The 17,771-nt window shown below is 45.5% G+C and overlaps 1 protein-coding gene across 1 annotated transcript in view; it reads right to left on the reverse strand.

Annotated features, from left to right (window-relative positions):
* Positions 1-17,771, reverse strand: part of GEMIN5 (gem nuclear organelle associated protein 5) — a 56,707-nt gene that overhangs the window by 18,196 nt on the left and 20,740 nt on the right. The window contains exons 11-21 of the mRNA XM_066590461.1: positions 17,580-17,653; positions 16,156-16,292; positions 15,210-15,283; positions 14,464-14,645; positions 11,902-12,041; positions 11,175-11,346; positions 10,415-10,633; positions 6,181-6,300; positions 4,368-4,493; positions 3,301-3,396; positions 576-713 (exon numbers count right to left, since the gene is read on the reverse strand). Of these exons, the coding sequence (XP_066446558.1) occupies positions 576-713; positions 3,301-3,396; positions 4,368-4,493; positions 6,181-6,300; positions 10,415-10,633; positions 11,175-11,346; positions 11,902-12,041; positions 14,464-14,645; positions 15,210-15,283; positions 16,156-16,292; positions 17,580-17,653 (1,478 nt within the window). The remainder of the gene's footprint in view (positions 1-575; positions 714-3,300; positions 3,397-4,367; positions 4,494-6,180; positions 6,301-10,414; positions 10,634-11,174; positions 11,347-11,901; positions 12,042-14,463; positions 14,646-15,209; positions 15,284-16,155; positions 16,293-17,579; positions 17,654-17,771) is intronic.

Below are 17,771 nucleotides of genomic sequence, written 5' to 3' on the forward strand. Positions count from 1 at the left end.
AGGATCTGGGCTTCCAAATGTGAAACACACTCACATCTCGTACAGCTGTATGGACCCTCGAACCACTGTTCAAGGACTGCATACATGGCACAAGATGCATATTGGACGGCATTGTCAATCAATCAATCATGCAGCACATTCTAAATAGGGATTATACAGATAGATTAGATGGAAATATGTGCCCCCGAAAAAATCAAACAAATATGCAGTAATTCAATAAAAGTTACTCCTTCAAAGTCACTGAATCAAAAGTCACTAATCCAAAGTCACACACTTAAGACACAGTACACTTTAGAAGACAGCCTCACACGCTCACTTAGGCTATGATTTATATAGCTCTTATCTGTAGTAATTCTGCTCCTCCTCTGAAAAGTAGAAAAGGAGCAGAACCAAAAATTACTGGGACCCCTCTTCCATGGGCCCCATAGCATGCCTCTATAGCGCGTACACCTTTGGTGTGAGGACTGCTGCTTAGGATGCAAATTTAAGGCAACTTATGCACTTCAATTAATAATATTATTGAGTATCCTGAGGGGGCTGATGGTTATATATATATTATGTGTGTGTGTACCTACCCACTGGTGCCAGGGCAAGCAGCTGGTCTGTAAGCTCTCCTCTCTCTGCAGCCAGTTGTAATGCCCCCTGCAGGTCGCCCTTCCACAGCATGATCTGGTGCTGGAGTTCCGAGTGTCCACTCTCCAAGTGAGATTTTCCTGATGTAAAAACATTGGCAAATTAGAAGTTGGCCAATTCGCTACATGCTCATCGTTATTAATAAAATAAGGAGTAAAACAGAAGGTTGGGATAATTAAGGCATAAAACAGATCAAGATGTAGTAAAAAGAACCTCTTCTAAATAAGCAATTCAATAAAACATCATACAACAGCAGAAGCATGGAAAGTGATATGATCACCACTGTGGTCCTATGACTGATGGGCTGCGGCAGTAGTCACTTCATCAAAGCACTTGAGCCCTCTAGGGGTTATAGAACATCAACTTTCACATATACTAAATTAAAAGGACCCTCCGGTCCTGGACAGCCAAAGAAAACCGCACCAGTTCTCATACGCACACTGTAAATTATTATGCATTATTAGTCTAAAGGTCCATTTAGACCGGATGAATGTCGGGCAAACAATGCCCAACACTCGTCCCTGTGTGTCCTCGCTCCCATGCTCCTGCACGGGAGCTAGTATCGCTGGCTCGCTCACAGAGCGGCCGGCGGGGCAGCTGCAGGAGATTTCTCTCCAATGACTTAACATAGCGGCTGTTCAGTACTGAACAGCTGCTATTTACACTCATCGCTCAATGTCCATCGTTTATGCTGCATGGACGATAAGCTGATTGTTCAGTGTAAATAGCGCCCGTTCGGTACTTTATGGCCACTATGTTAAGTCAATGGAGAAAGGCGGGGAGCGTGAGGAGAGCAATCTCCTCCAGCCTCCCCGCTGTGAGCCAGCGATACCAGCTCCCTTGCAGCAGCACGAGAGCGAGTATGTGCAGAGACGAGTGTCGGGCATAGTTTGCCCAACATTCGTCCAGTCTAAAATGGGCCTTAAGACACTACATGCTGCTTTGATTAGTCAGTGCTGTCCATGTGAGCGGCACTTGCCAGTCAGAGAGCATGCAGTGTCTTAGACTACCATACTAATGCACGGTGCGCATGAGGTAGTCAGAGAAGCTGTGTGTCCATCTTTGTTTGTTCAGGACCGGAGGGTCGCTTTAAAAGGAGTTTTCCAATACTAAGCCAAAAAAATTCAAAATGGTCTAAAATAGAACAAAAAGTAATACTCACCTGTCCAACGGCCTATTACTGACCAGCGTTCCTGCTGCAATAGCCTGTGTGTGACTGCAGCGATCACGTACCAGTCATCAGCCACATATTGGCTCAGCTGATTACAGGCCTCAGGGGTCACACTGTTTATGCACAGATGCCTGCTGAGGCCAGTGATTGGTGGGCAGTCAAGTCGGCAATGAGCAATATGCGACTGCTGAAGTCACTTTTGGGATAGAGCTCCCGGAGATGGAAGTTGAGGCACTGAATGGGGAAGTTTGAGCATAAAAATACCTTCTTTACAATTTTTTGCTTCCATGTGTAGGTCTTGGTTCTGCTGCTAATTTGTGCTGCTGGGGGGTAGGCTCCATATAGAATCAGTCTCAATCCCCTCTGGCAGATTACAATGTAATCCTATCTCACCTGTAAACGACATCTTATCTACACTGCCATGTACTGCAGCAGCTCTGCTCCTCTTTAGACTTGCAGGGCAGAAAGTTATGTCCATTGACTGCCCTGCAGTGAATAGAGGATCACTATGCAGAGACCTGGCTGTGGGGAGAGTGATTGAGCATGGCTGTCCTCCAGCAACAAGCTTATTCGGTAAACCACCAGGTAGCACCATACCTTGTAATAAATGTCATAATGCTTCACTGACTAGTTGTATACCAGCAAATACATGGCAAACATAGTTTATTTTTATGATCCATAGAACGAATATAACATCTAATGGTGCGAAAACCCTTTAAAGAGTCTGTCAGCTACTATGAGACCCAAAGGCTAAGCTCATGGGCTTCAAGTAGCTGACCCGCTCGGTTCTGGAATGTTTTTATACTTACCTTCCCCAGATTCAGTGGTCAAACTCGCCACTGCAATGCATTGAGGTACACACTAATAAGTCCTACTATTTTATACACAGAAGGGCAGAACTACTTAGCGCACGCCTCAATGCGCTGCAGCAACAGGTTTGAGTGCTGACAATGGGGGAACAGTAGGGTTGAACATAAAGCCCATTTACCCGCAAAGACAATCTTTCAAAAGACTGACAGTTCTAGCAATCATTTTGCATCAAGTACTAATGGGCACCAATAACCATTAGCACTTTATCAGCTTCATTTGCATGTAAATGAGCCTCCAGCAGCTGCTTGCAAATCCTAGCATGTGATCTGGACTTTGCACTCAGCTGCATTCTCACCGCACTGAGCTGCCGCGGGCTGTCAGCTGAATACAATGTAATCAGCTGCTCCTGTGGAGAACACAGCGTGCAGTCCCTATTTCTCTCTGGCTGAACGATTAATTTTATACTCACCTAAAAATCCTCGTTCGGCCAAAGAGTGAAAGATGGAAGCGTTTACACGTAACGATTATCGCTGGAAAGCCATCGTTTGAACGAATTTTGAGTGATAATCGTTGCGTGTAAATGGGGCTTTAGTTTAAAGGGCTCAAAGTAGCTGAAAGATTCCCTTTAAATACCAATATCAATGCTCATCCAGTAGTTAACTGTCTGAAAATCATTTGTCACTGACCCTCTTCCTCCATGAGTTGGTGTAGAGTAGCTCGATCACTGTAGAGGCCGAGATGTGAAGAAAGCTCATTCAGGGAAGAAGTTGCAACAGACGATTCTGATAAGAGACAACAAACAGGAGACATTCAGTATTCTGCTCCAATATGGCTGCCAGGTTAAGGAATAATCAGGAGCAATAGGACAGGTTTTTCAAGTGCGCATACATCTGTGGACAGCAGTTTGTTAACAATGTCCATCAACATTGCTAATTCAGTGTTACAACATGGGTATGACCCAACCCCCTCAGAGCTGTATTCACAATTCTGTTTATGGTTATTGGAATATGGCGATAGTCATGCTTACAGATGCATCCTTATACATTTATATGAGCTCCCATAGTGCAGTGGGGATGTTTCTACTAACTCAGATTACTTTACAGTGCCACATGTAAAGACACTGAACCAGGAAGGAATGCTGGGAGATTTTATTTCTGAAGTCTGCAAAACTGTGAATGCAGCTCTGAACTAGAATACAGACTGTAACTCTGGATCAATACAAGAAATATACAGTATTTAGAAACTTAACATCTTATGTAGATTAATTCTACATATAAACTATAAGGCTGCCTCCACACGGGCACGAAAATCACGCAAGATTTGTGCATTTTGAGATGCACACATATGAACCCCCTTCTTTTAAATGGGATCATACACGAGCAATGTTTTTCTGCCTGGCACTGCAATGCTATGCAGGAAACAAATCGCAGCAGGTTCTCTCAGATCGCAGCGGCCATTACTTTCAGCGAGGCCGGCGGCAGCAGCACCGGCCCCATTGAAAGCAATGGGAGAAACAATGCAACCCTCCTGCTGCGGCTGTGACAGGAGAATTGCTTCTTCCCCAAAGAGCAAGGCTGTTTTGCCATGAAAACGCCTTGCATTTCCCTGGGGAATTCACATGGTGAGGAGCGCGATATGGTGGCGGGATACACGGCCCGATATCGCGCTCGCCCACGTGAAGTTAGCCTAAAATGGTATCATTGGAGCAATCATTGGTGGTCATTATGAAGGGTACATTGAGGAATACGCTTACCTCCACCGCAGCACAGGACGGCTGCCAGCTTCACACAATCCCGATGCTGCTCTTCTTTGGAACGGTGATCTTTACTGGTGCTAATTGGAAGCAAAGAACGTGATTTCTTCTTTCGGCTGTAGGGGTCTGGAGGCGAGATAATAGAGGGACTGTGCTTAAAATTTTAATTACATTTTCTACACAGGAACGGTCAATGGGGCTATGGGGTTTGCATTTAACAAGCTGAGCATTCAATGACCGTTCAGGACATTTCATTAGGGAAGTGCTATTCCATCCAGTTCAGCCTATTACAATCCCAATGTTGATCCAGAAGAAGGCAAAACACCCCAATGAGGTAAAAACCAATTTTCTTTTTCTTTGTTTATAGAGACTGGCAATCAGAATAATCCCCCAAATCACCGACCCGTCTGAAGTAATTAGTGATTATAATATGTAATATTATGCTCTATAAATCATAGTATCTTGCTGAATTGCAGCCCTGGGCAAATCAGCCTAAGTAGGAACTTTTACGCACTGAGCACGCACCATAAAATGAATGGAAAAAATATCAGTCCTATAAGGGACACACTGAGCATGCTCGGAAAGGCCAAAACTGCCATTCGCTGGGCTGATTACATGCACACATCGGGATTGGCTGTGTATGAGGGAGGCTCTGTATGATTGGCTTAAGGACCTGTTCTCTCTCCATTGGCTGCTTAGCATGCAGTGTCTCTCACTGGTCAGTCAAATGGGAGAATCCCTCCCTTATGTTATATAATAGCTGTCATGTAAGTGGGTGCGCCTCTAGTAACCCCAAACCCCAGAGGATGCCACTACGTTGGCGAAACATGTTGGGGGGTGTTCTATGTTTATTTTAGCTGACCTGGTGATGTTAATTAGGCAAAGTCATTAGTCTGCAGCTGCTTGATATCTTACTAGCTATTTAGGAGAGCTCTATGAAGCCCAGTATACAGCATACTGCAGCAGCATTGAATGATATATATTCTGGGCGGCTCAGCGCTCCCAGGTTTGCTAGGCAGGGGTTTGTATTTTTAATTCCGGTGCCTCTTAGTATTTTAATTTAGTTCAATAAAAGTTAGATTTTAATGAAGATATTCAAATGGGGGGTTTCTTGCCCTTTGGGAAATTTGGGTGTTGACTAGGGATGAGCGAGTATACTCGCTAAGGCACTACTCGCTCGAGTAATATGCCTTAGCCGAGTATCTCCCCGCTCGTCCCGAAAGATTCGGGTGCCGCCGCGGGGCGGGGAGCTGCGGGGGAGAGCAGGGAGGAACGGAGGGGAGATCTTTCTCTCCCTCTGTCCTGACCGCTCTGCCCCGCTCCCCGCCGCAACTCACCTGTCAGCTGCGGCGGCCCCCGAATCTTTAGAGACGAGCGGGGAGATACTCGGCTAAGGCACATTACTTGAGCGAGTAGTGCCTTAGCGAGTATACTCGCTCATCTCTAGTGTTGACCTTATATTGATCAGTGTTAAACCTAATTTGCCACTTTTCTGCCTAAGAACCAAACCTATCCAGATCCATTTTCAACCACATTCTGTCCTCTTGTGTTATTAACTTTTCATAGTTTTGTATCATCTGCAAATATTGATATTTTACTGCACAATCCGCCTACCAGGTCCTTAATAAATATATTAAAAAAGAATAAAGCCCAATACTGCCCCCTGTGGTACCCAACTAGTAATGGTGACCCAATCAGAGTATGCACCATTTATAACCCCCCTCTGCTTTCTAGCACTGACCAGTTACTCACCCCACTTACACACATTCTCGCCCAGACCAAGCATGCGGCGCAGTATCAAATGCTTACAAACCTCCTTTCTCCTTCTGTTGCTCCTTCTTGGGTGCAGCTCTCTTAAATATTGGGCTTGGACTGCGCTTCTCGACACTGGACAGAGGCGAAGCATCTGATGGAGGCTGAGATTCAGCTACGGCTAGGATTACACACAAAGAGAGCATTATACAGTATATTATATATACTACGCAGTAACAGAAAAAAAAAATAAAAATTGACGTATAAAGCCCCCACCGCCATGCATCCCATCAGCAAAAGTAGGGAAGGGATACCTGACTGACTTCACGACCCCCAAGCAAGCTTTATACAGGGAACTGATGCATTTGCAGAGGGGCCACCTTTTCGGGCTCAAAAAATTTGGTATCCACTTTTAACAGTAAAGGGGTATTCCCATCCCTAGGACATTAACCTTTTCAGAACCAGAGATTTTTCAAATTTTTTTCCTCCCCGCTTTAAAAAAAAAAACAAAAAACTTTTTTTTTGGTTTTAGGTCCATGGATTTAGCCATATGAGAGCTTTTAAGTGGGATGAAGTAGAGAAAAATGTAATTGTAACATATTTAGAGAGGTTTTGTATTTATAAGGTTCACAATGCAGAAATATGACCTGCTGGCTTTATTCTGTAGGGTCAGTACGATTATGGGGGGGGGGGGGGATACCAGATTTATATGCTGTCACCATCTTCTGAGACCTCTAACTTTTTTCCTTTTTCTAATAGCTGCAGTTGTGTGAGGGCTCAGTTTTTGTGGGGCGAGCTGTAGCTTCTATTGTTACCACGTTGGGGTAGGTAGGATTTTTTGATAGAACCAGGCTGTAAGTGAAGGTCCTAGCACTGCTGGACTTAGACTGGGTCGGGTCACTTGTGTTTCCCCATAGCCCCTTTAACCCCTTGAGTGGCACGCCCGGAAATTTTCCGGGACGAGCTCCACTGCTCATAGCAACATAGCCCGGAAGATTTCCGGGCTATGTATCACTATGGGAGCTGCAGAGCACAATGCCACAAGCTGTGACAGTGTGCTCTGCCTGCACAGACCCAGAGAGAACAAAGCAAGGGCTTTGAAAAACCAGCAGAAGATATTGCCGATACGTCGGCAACCTCCTGCTTTGTTTACAGGTTGCCATAGAGACCATCGGCTTGTCAGAAGCAAGCCGATGGTCTCTGTGGCAGGGAGAGCTGGTGCTTGGCTGTCAGAGGACAGCTAGGTACTAGCTCTTACAGCAGAGATCAGAGAAAACCTCCGATCTCTGCTGTGTTAACCCTTTACATGCTGCAGTCTATGTGACTGCAGCATGTAAAGGGCTGTCACCATCGGACCCCCGGAATGTGATCAGGGGGTCCTGATGGGTCCCCTGTGGAAGTCCCCTAAAAGGGACAAAAAAAAATTAAAAATTAAAAAAAAAAAAAAAGTAAAAAAATTATTTAAAAAATTATAAAAACACTTGTCTCCCTTTACTTTGTAAAAAATCAAAAATACAATCACACATGTGGTATCCGTGTGCGTCGTAATGACCCAGAGAAGGAAGTTAATACATTATTTAACCCCTTAATGACATGGCCCCTTTTTTTCTTTTTTTCCCATTTCTTTTTTTCCTCCCCCCTGTTTAAAAAATCACAATTTGTCCCGCAAAAAACAAGCCCTCATATGGCCATGTCAATGGAAAAATGAAAAAGTTATGGCTCTTCAGACGCAACTGCAAAATTAGTTGAAATTCAATCATTAGACCATTTTAAAAAAACCTGCCCTGGTGGGCACGACAGGGTGGTAGGAAACCCGCCACTCAAGGGGTTAAAGGGTCAATCCGCCAATTGACATGTATATTTCCCTAAATAGCAGATGTATAGGGTCCCAACGTGTCCCCCATGCTGTCTTTCAATATGTTAGAATGTATGCATTCCACTCTCATCCATTTCTCCTCCACTTTGAGGCTGGGTTCGAAGCACCATGTTATAAGCCGCCGAGCCCTTTAGAACGGGTGTTCACCTACTTTTAACCATATAGTCTATGTATACAATATATCTGTGGCCGCCAACCTGTGGTTGCAAAAACTCCACCCCCTAGCATACTGTCAGGGCATGTTGGGAGTTGTAGTTTGGCAAGAGCTGGAGAGCCACAGGTTGCAGATCACTAGCGTATACCAATGAGCATATTGAATAATGCAGTTCGACGTTTTACTTATATCCGGGCTCAAAGCAACAACAAGGATTAAAAACTAGAGAGACATAATAAAACAGAAGTCAGTAGATAATGAGACAAAGATAGATGGAGCAGCCGGATGTAACCTCGCAGGGGAGATGTGCCTGGGGTAAGAAGTGCAGGTCAGGGGGGTGAGGAGAACCGCTGCTGTGGTGGTAAATAATTCAGCTGGATGCATCATTTATGGCGCAGCCATCATTGTGGGGGTCTTGGTCGCACTTTGACAGCTTACAAACTAAACAAACATTTTTCTTCAATCACTAAATTATTTATACAAGAAATGAGTCGGAAGAAATGTTAACCCTTTGCAATCCAATTTGGGATTCAGGGTTTCCTAGGGGGCTTTCTCTTTCTGCATTTTACAACGGCACCATCTGTTGGCTAGAGCCAGTACTGCTGTATGGGACATACTGGAGAGGCCTCCGACAACAGAGAGGCCAGTAATCTACAGGAAGAATACCCTGCTGGACGTCTTGCGACATCGGAGCTGTACAGCCTTCAATCAGAATGTCTTTAGACGTCAGGCAGTGGATTGGAAAGGGTTAAAAAAAGCAGATAAACCCGTATTCTTAAGACTCGTCCTCAGTTACATCGACTGCTAACAATTCTCAGGACATTTCTGCATGTAGGGGGTTATCTAGAGTTTAATCATTCCTAATCACTGTATAATGAAAAGTTCTGCAACTTTCTAATATACTTTGTGGTTCAACTCCGTCAATTAAAAAATTTCTGCTTGCAGTCAATGAATGGGAACATTTAGTAGTACGCTGTAAGAGTTAGTGGCCAAAAGTCCTGGCTGTTTAGGATTACACTGACATGCCAAAAGTCATGGGATAACAGTATGTAAATTGATCATGAAGTGGTATTACTCCAGGTGACAGCTTAGGAACGCCCACACCTGGATAAGCTGTGAGGTGTTATCTTGTGGGTGAGGTTGAACACTGGCCAGTATGCTCATAGCAAGTCAACGTGAATTATCCAAGTTTGATCAAGGCACGATAGTGGGTGTCAGACGGATAGGGGGTGCTTAATTTCTGAGGTTGTGTGGGCATTTAACATTCCTTAATCTATAGTGCCATATGTGTACCAGGAATACGTCATACATGGCATTACCACCCTCAATGAACAGCACAGTGGCCACCAACGGGTGCTTAATGTTCACGACTGGCAGCGTCTGGCTAGAACTGTCTGTCCGAACAGACACGCAACTCTGTTAGAAATCACATCCATGTTCAATACAGGAGACTCCAAACACGTATCCTGCAGGTCAGTGCAGCGTTCTTTAGCTTCCATGGGATATGGGAGCAGAAGCCCCACCAGATGCCTCTTAACACCACGACACCAGACACAGTGCCTCACCTGGGCTCGTGAGGTTGCTAACTGGACCCTAGAAGACTGGCAACATTTGGGATGGTCCAATGGGTCATGGTGCCAATTGTTTCGTACTGATGGTAGGGTTCATGTGTGGTGTAGACCCCATGAAGCAATGGATCCCAGCTGTCAACAAGGCACTGCACAGGCTGGTGGTGGCTCCATACTGGTGTGGAGTGTGTTCTCATGGCAGGGGTTGGGTCTACTGGTTCCTCTAAATACATCATTGACTGGTTCCTGCTATGTTTCACCGTTTAGTCACTATTTGCAGTCCTTGATGGACTTCATGTACCCCTACAATGATGGGCTATTCCAACAGGATAGTGCACTGGGTTAGAGGGGGTTTTACAAGATATTATTTCCTGTCCTGTGACTTTTGGCATGTCAGTGTAGTAATATATAGACTGGATACACTGTAGCAAACTATGTGTGCAATATGAGGTCAATAAGGGTTTTCAGTCTTTGGACAGAAAAAAAGTTATGTTTCCATTCTGCAAGAGCAAGCAGTGATATTGGTTACAGAGTTTTATTCTGCAGCGATCCCGATTGCTTGGTGGTTTCCTCTCTGGAAAAAAAAATCTCCCACTCTGACCAACTCAGTATGTAACTTCTCAACAGCATTGGTTTTAATGTACAAGGCCAAATAATGAGCCCCTGCATATACAAAGTCACAGGTCAGACACAATACCTTCTTGCAGGGTTGTCTTCTCAGGAACGATCTCAGGGGAGGTCTGGTCCTCTTCTTGATCAGATGTCCCATTCTGCGCTGAGGTAATAGGGCTTTCCTGTTCCCGGCTCACCGCTTCTCCTCCGACCTCCTGAGTGATGTTGTCCGTCTTCTTCTTTTTCTTTGTCTTGTTCTTGACTTGCAGAGAACGTTTCTTTTCCAGGTCAGTGGATTTCTTTCCTAGAAGAGGAAAAACGCAGAAGGGTGTACAAAATTGTGGGACTCATGTATGAAAGAGGACTACTTAAAGTGGTTGCACCAAAATAGCAAGTTATCCCCTATCCACAGGATACCATGCTGATGATCAGTGGGGGTCTCACTGCCAAGACCCCCGCCGATCTCAAGAACAGGGGTCCCATGTCCCTCATCCGCAGTGAGGAGGAGGCTGAATGGGGCTGTTTTTGCAGAAGCGCACCAGCGCTGCATTCACTCTCAATGGGACTGCCGCTCAAGTATTTCCATCACTCCCCTTGAAATGAATGGAGTGCTGCCCGCACATGCTCGTCAATTGCTCATTCAGAGTGACATCACTGTGGGGTGAGAAGTGACCCCCACAGTGACAGGAGAGCGGAACAAGAGAATCTCAGTCTCCAGATTAGCGGGGGGTCTTAGTGGCGAGACCATCACCAATCGGCAAGTTATCCTCTCCCCTGTGGATAAGGGTTAACGTCTGGTACAACCCCTTTAAATAAACAAAAATTAATCAGATATGGGAACTTACCTTTGGGAGGTCGGCTGTGCTCCTGCTTGGATACCGACCAGTTGTGTAAACAGAAGTCATCTGCTCCTGACCATACCTGGTCAGCCTCCACCGGAGACCATTGGACACACAGTAATCGTCCCCTGTGCCCCCGATAGTTACTGATTGGTTCTTCTTGTAGTACATCCCAAACCTGGCAAGGAAATATAGTTGGATTAATTGTGATCAAGAAACCGATGGCAATCAACCTTATTATTCGACAGCCAGGGATGAAATAGCAGAACATCTTCAGCCTGGACGTCAAAGTGTTATCCCACTTTAAATACATATTTCTATTCTATAAGTGGGAGAGAGGGAAGGAGAAACCTCTCCGTGCCCCTTGTCTACTACCTACATTCCCACACCCTATTGCAAGCCAAGAGAACTGGCATCTGCCACTTGGAGATGAAAACTAAATGCCCGCTACTCCAATGAAATCTATGCTAGTTATGGAAGTAAGTACTACAAGGTAACATAGTAGGTTAGACTGAAAGAAGACCATGTCCATCCAGTTCAGGCTGTTTCCACCTCCCTTGTTGATCCAGAAGAAGGCAATGGATAGGCTAAATTGGCTTTGGCTTCTGTTGGAAGACCCCCCAGAGTCTACTACTACTGGCCTATCCTGGTAATCAATAGTTTATAGTTAGACAATCCCTTTAATCGAAACACCAACAGAAACATTAACAATTATCCTCCAATACATTCTCACTTGAGAGGTGCCATCGTAGCTGGCAGATGCCAGTCTAGCATCATGATGAGGGCTCCAAGATAGGCTTGTGATCTTAGCAGTGTGCCCAGACAAGGTGCGGAAAGGATCTGTGATGGTGACTGGGACTTCAGCAGAGCTTTCTGCAGCAACACAAGATGAAAACACGTAAGTAGTAAGACCTTTAATTCAAATGATTACCATGTTATGAGTTGTCTTATATTACGGTCTCAATAAGCAAAACAGGAGGCGAGGGGGGTATTAAAGAAGCATTCTGGTAAAGACAGGATTTTTGTTAACATAAAAACTATTTCCGGTCTCATTTATTGGGAACACAGCAAGACCTTGGGTATAGTTGCTGCCACCAGAAGGCGACACCAAGTACAAAAAGTGTTAGTTCCTCCCACTAGCTATGCCCCTCCTGCAGGCACCAAGCTAAATCCGTTTGCACATAAACAGTATGAGAAACACAAATTAACATAATATCAAATACAGATAGTCCCCAACTTGCGAACGTTCGAATTACGAACTTCGCTAGATACGAACTATCTGTCCTGCACAGTATGATGTAATGCTATGGCACAGTATGATGTAATGCTATGGCACAGTATGATGTAATGCTATGGCATTATATCATGCTATGCAGGCACGAGACAGGCTTCTATCAAGCCTGATAGAAGCCTGTCCGGTCAGATCGCGGGACACTGTGCGGTTGCTAGGCAGCCGGGGGCGTTCTGAAAGGCCCCAGGGCTGCCTATGCAGCGCGGCTGTCAGGCCGTGCGCTTGATAGGCACTTTGAATAGGCAGCCCTGAGGCCTTTTAGAAGGCACCAGGCTACCTAGCAACCACACAGCGTCCCGCGATCTTATTGCAGGACAATGTACGGGCGCACTGAACGTCAGGTGGCGGCTGTTTCTTACAGCCGGCACCCGGCGGCAGCAGTTCCTACAAGCCGCGCCACTCGTGGGAATTGTTAACACTTTAAATACCGCTCTGACAGCAGTATTTAAAGTGTTAACAGTTCCCACGAGCGGCGCGTCGGAACTGCAGCTGCTGTAAGAACAGCCGGCACCCGACGTTGCATGGAGCGGGATCCACCCGCGATCCCCTCCATACAAGCATTTGTTTGGACTTGCGAACAGGTTCCTGGAACAGAACCTGTTCGCAAGTAGAGGAGCATCTGTAATACAGACCGTAAGAAGAAAACAGATGACAGAGAACCAGATTCCATAAAAAATGTATTACTGGGTGGGTGCTGTGTCTCCCAATGAATGAGATGAGAAAAGCTTATTTTCTTGTCCGTTGCACTGGAGGACAAAGACTAGAAACCCTGGAACATTCCGGAGCAGTTTCTGGGGAAGAGTAGATTCAGACACATGTGATCAGTCTATGGTTGTCTGCAAGACTCTTTGACCAAGAGTTGAGTGTAGTAAAGCCCCAGTTACATGCAACGATTATCGCTCAAAATTCATTCAAACGATGGCTTTTGAGCGATAATCTTTGCGTGTAAATGCTTCCATCTTTCACTCTTCAGCTGAATGATGATTTTTAGGCAAGCTTAAAATCCATTGTTTACTCGGAGAGAGATAGCAGAGACCGCATGCTGTGTTCTCCACGGGAGCAGCTGATTACATTGTATTCAGCAGACAGCCTGTGGCAGCCCCTGTGAAGCCAATGCAGCTGAGTGCAAAGACCAGACCACATGCTAGGATTTGCAAACAGCTGCTGGAGATTTAATTACACGCAAATGAAGGTAATAATCTGCCAAAAGGACATTAGTGTCTATTAGGAGTTTATGCAAAACGATTGCTAAAACTGTCAATCGTTCAATCGTTTGAAAGATTGTCTTTGCCTTCCGGCTTTGACCTGGAATGGAGGCTCCTTGGCATGATAGGTCTACACCACTGCAGACCTGATCCAACATGAGATAACAAATCTAGAAGCCACCAGGCCACGTCTCGGGCCATCCGGAATCCCAAGAAGAAAATCAAAGCGTCTGAAAGAAGACGTTTGGGAGAGGTATATCTTCAAGGCTCAAACCAAGTCCAAGTTATGGAGAGTGGATTCCCTTGGGTGCGCAGCAGAGGAATGGAAGAAAGGCAGAACAACATCCTCATTGTTGTAGAAGGTCAACACAACCTTAGGTAGGGAGGACATGGGACATGTTAGGCTGCAGCTGGGGCCTAAAGTAGAACCTGAGGCCCGTTTGGCACTGTGCTCTCTCGCTGCCATCCCCCAACGGTATCCGTGGTCTAATTTCACCAGCGGATTTCCCAGGGATCACAAAACACGTTTGGCGCCACAGACCTTAAGAAAAAACACCTTGTGCCGCCTGCTTCCTCCATCAGCCTCATGAAAATAAAGGAGGCGATGGTCAAGCATGTACACTGCCACTCCATTCTTTGCCAGTGGAACAGGGGGTCATGGGACTCCTGTACTGGCCATCGCTGAGGGTGCAGTAATTGTAACCACACCGACCAGGTAGCTATCCCCAATACATAATTAATGCAAATAACTGGTCATTCAGGTAAACTGATATTACATTGTAAATGCGCAAAACCTCACCTAGCGCCCCCTTTAGGTTATGTACATAGATCACAGCATTATTTGATCCTGATGCAAGAAGGAAACTTAGGGTGGGATCCTCACAGTGATCATGGTGCCATCGGAGAGCATTCACGAGTTTATGATGTTGCTGAATAGTGCAGATCAGCTGAAGATGTGGAGCCCGAAAGATTTCAATACTCCTGCGAGTACACAAAATAGAAAATTCATTTGTGGCGACGGAATAAACAGGTCACACGGTTACGACTCAGGCAAAGTTGCAGCAGAGTCCCTTTCATGTAGTTAAAAAGGACCTGTCATTGGATAAAGTCAGCGAGGCTCGTTACATGGCTCTGCGGCTACGGCCTTGCTTACCCCAACCCCCTTTTTATTAGGTACTCGCCACCCTTTACCCGGATGAGCTCTTTTTAGGGTTGACTCACGGCGCTGTCAATGTGTCAAGAGGGTGGTCCTAATAGCTCACGCACAATGGGTGACGTTGGACTGTCAACCAAGTCCGATGTCAAGCATTGAGACTGAGCAGTGGGGACCGCCAACTTGACAAACTGACAGCACAGGAACTAAAAAGAGTTATGTGGGTCAAGGGAGGAGAACATGGAAGAAAAGAAGTGGGCATAGGGTCAGCGACACCGCAGCTGCAGAACGATGTACCCAGCCTTGCTGACTTTATCCCGTGACAGGTCCTCTAACCGCCATGCTAAGAGTTTTCCTACAGTATTCATTTATACATGATTACCGCTACATACCCGTCTTCATTACCAATAGCTAAATGTTGCCCATCTGGTTTCCAGCTCAATTCTGTATGTGATGGTAACTTGTGCTGATTAAACAGAAGACAAAACAAACAATAAATCACTTTACAAAGTGGCACCAATTCCTGCATATATTTCATAACAGTGAATCTTATTACAGTCGCATCTGAAATACTAACAGGCCCAATCTGGCCTTCCATTACGGCCTGCAGGGTGAACTATACACATGGTGTGAGTAGCTAAAGGCTCATAGGCCAGGGTGCAAAGGTGTATCTCCCCCCCCCCAACTTCTATTAACCTCTTAACGCAGAGGCGTAACTTGAAGCTCCTGGGCCCCAATGCAGAACCTGTAACAGGGCCCCCAACCATAATGCTACTAGACTTACTATATGGAGAAGAGAGGCCTTATGGGCCCCCAAAGGCTCTTGGGCCGGAGTGCAACGGCATCCCCTATAGTTACGCCAGTGGCTACAGACATTATACATAGTAACACTCAACCAAGTCACTATGGACCTATCCATTGGGCACATCCAATGAACATCTCAAAGTCCACTCTAACGGTGGCCATATTTCCAAGATAGCTATTGACCGAACACTCATTCATCCGACAGCTCTGCAGAGCACATATCTGTTTCATAGGAGGAAGGAAATAAGCGGCTGCTAGAAGCTTATTTTCTTGAGAACACAAGTATTAGGCATGTTGAAATCCAATAGCCTAATCCTTCTTTCATCCGACATTTCTCGTCAGGGGAGTTGGGACACTTCCATATGTATTTTATGGTCCGTGGATTCCGCTGAAATCAGCGGGTTCAGCTGACAGTAATTGAATGCATGGGCTTCTTAAGCATTTGTGAGGTTTTCCGCCGTTGGAACTTATCTGAAAGTCTGCTGAGATGAAAGACATATCAGCTCAGTAGGACGTACAGAGAGACAAACTTACTTTAATGTCATTGGTATCCCGGATCAGCTTATTAATATCTTGGGCTTCCGTAGTCAGTTTCCAGGGGTTATGCTGGAAAATAATCCCCTCTCCTCCACAGCTATACACGGTGAACGGAGGCCGGTCCCCTTCAGCACCTGGTGGAAACAGAAAAAAAAGGAATATTTATGTACAATTTACATATCTTGTGTCAAAGTGACCCTTCAGTTTCGCAACAACATTCTGTTCCGGACAAGAGAGGAGAGGAGATTACTTGTAGGTTGCTCTTCTCTGTGGCCCCCTTTCTGGCTGCCCAATTTTTTAGCTACCGACTGCACACTGTGCTCTGCTCTCCGATTGGCCATTGCCGATCACGTGAGCAGTTCTGGCCAATCAGAAAGCAGCTGTAGCGTATTGGTAGTGTGGTATAGTGTCCTCCAGGGGAGCGGCGGCAGCGGCACACTGGACTCCAAACCAATTGATGAATTGACGGCAAACTTTATTTTCTCAGCACAGCAAGCAGAACAGTGTCCTTCACCGCAGGATAGGCACCGCGCAGGGTGCTCAAGTCCATACAAACAATAAAGGCAGTTTGCACCACACCAGGTACTCAGAGGTTTCTCTCCTCAGGCTGTCAGGCCCTGACTCCCTGGAGCTACAGCCTTTTATGCTCCAGTAATGAGGTCAGTGCCTTCAGCTGCGCTTCCAGAAAACTAGGGTGAAGTTGTGGACTGGAGCGCCACCCTGTCCAGACTAAAAGCCTGGGAGGGAGGTATACCCCATCCACAACTTCACCCTTTAAATGCCTACAGTAGTTTAATACTACCAATGTACTTTTGGGGATTAGGTAGTCTGAAGATTGCATGGGCCATCTTAGACAGCCAAAAACAGGACCTGGAACTGGCAGATCAGAGGGGTGACAGAAGAAGAACTGTAGGTTATCCTGAAACTGCATGGTCACTTTAATCACAGTTTGTAACATTAGTTAGGATAAGATATAACTCTTTTGCATTATTCCCAGCAATGTTTGCAACCTAGAAAAAAAAAACGACGAACAAGGACCCCGTCTAGGACCACCAGAGAATTATCAATTAATGCAGTAATACCCGCTCAACTGACACACAGCACATTACAAGGCAGTGCTGCTCCTCGATCAATGAAAATGATCAGCGCCCACACCACAGTAGGTAGGCATACAGCAAGCTTTTATCCCAAGCAGTGAAAACAGTGCTACTACCTCCGCTGCCTGCAATAAAAGCTTACTGTATCCCTACCTACTGTGGGGTGTGCGCTGATGTAGCGCTCTAGAAGACATGAATACGTTTAGGTCTATTCTCTGAAAGGGTGAGAGACATTTATGGAATATTCTATATAAAATGGACATATCATTTATAACACCAAATACAACATGTGTAGAAAATAGAAAAAGTATATATATATCTCACCAAAAGATAATGGCGGCCCCCAGGATATGGAATATACAGTCTTTTTGTGGTAAGTACTGGAGGTCTGAGGGGGCCTGTGAAAGGAATACAAAGAATATTGAGAGTGGAATTCAAAGTGACTTGCCTTCTACCATTTATAGAGTTCCGGCACGTTCACGCACTCTGTCGTTAGTTTTCGGCTCCTTCTAGCTG

Source organism: Eleutherodactylus coqui, chromosome 2, assembly GCF_035609145.1.
Source record: "Eleutherodactylus coqui strain aEleCoq1 chromosome 2, aEleCoq1.hap1, whole genome shotgun sequence".
NCBI lineage: Eukaryota > Metazoa > Chordata > Amphibia > Anura > Eleutherodactylidae > Eleutherodactylus > Eleutherodactylus coqui.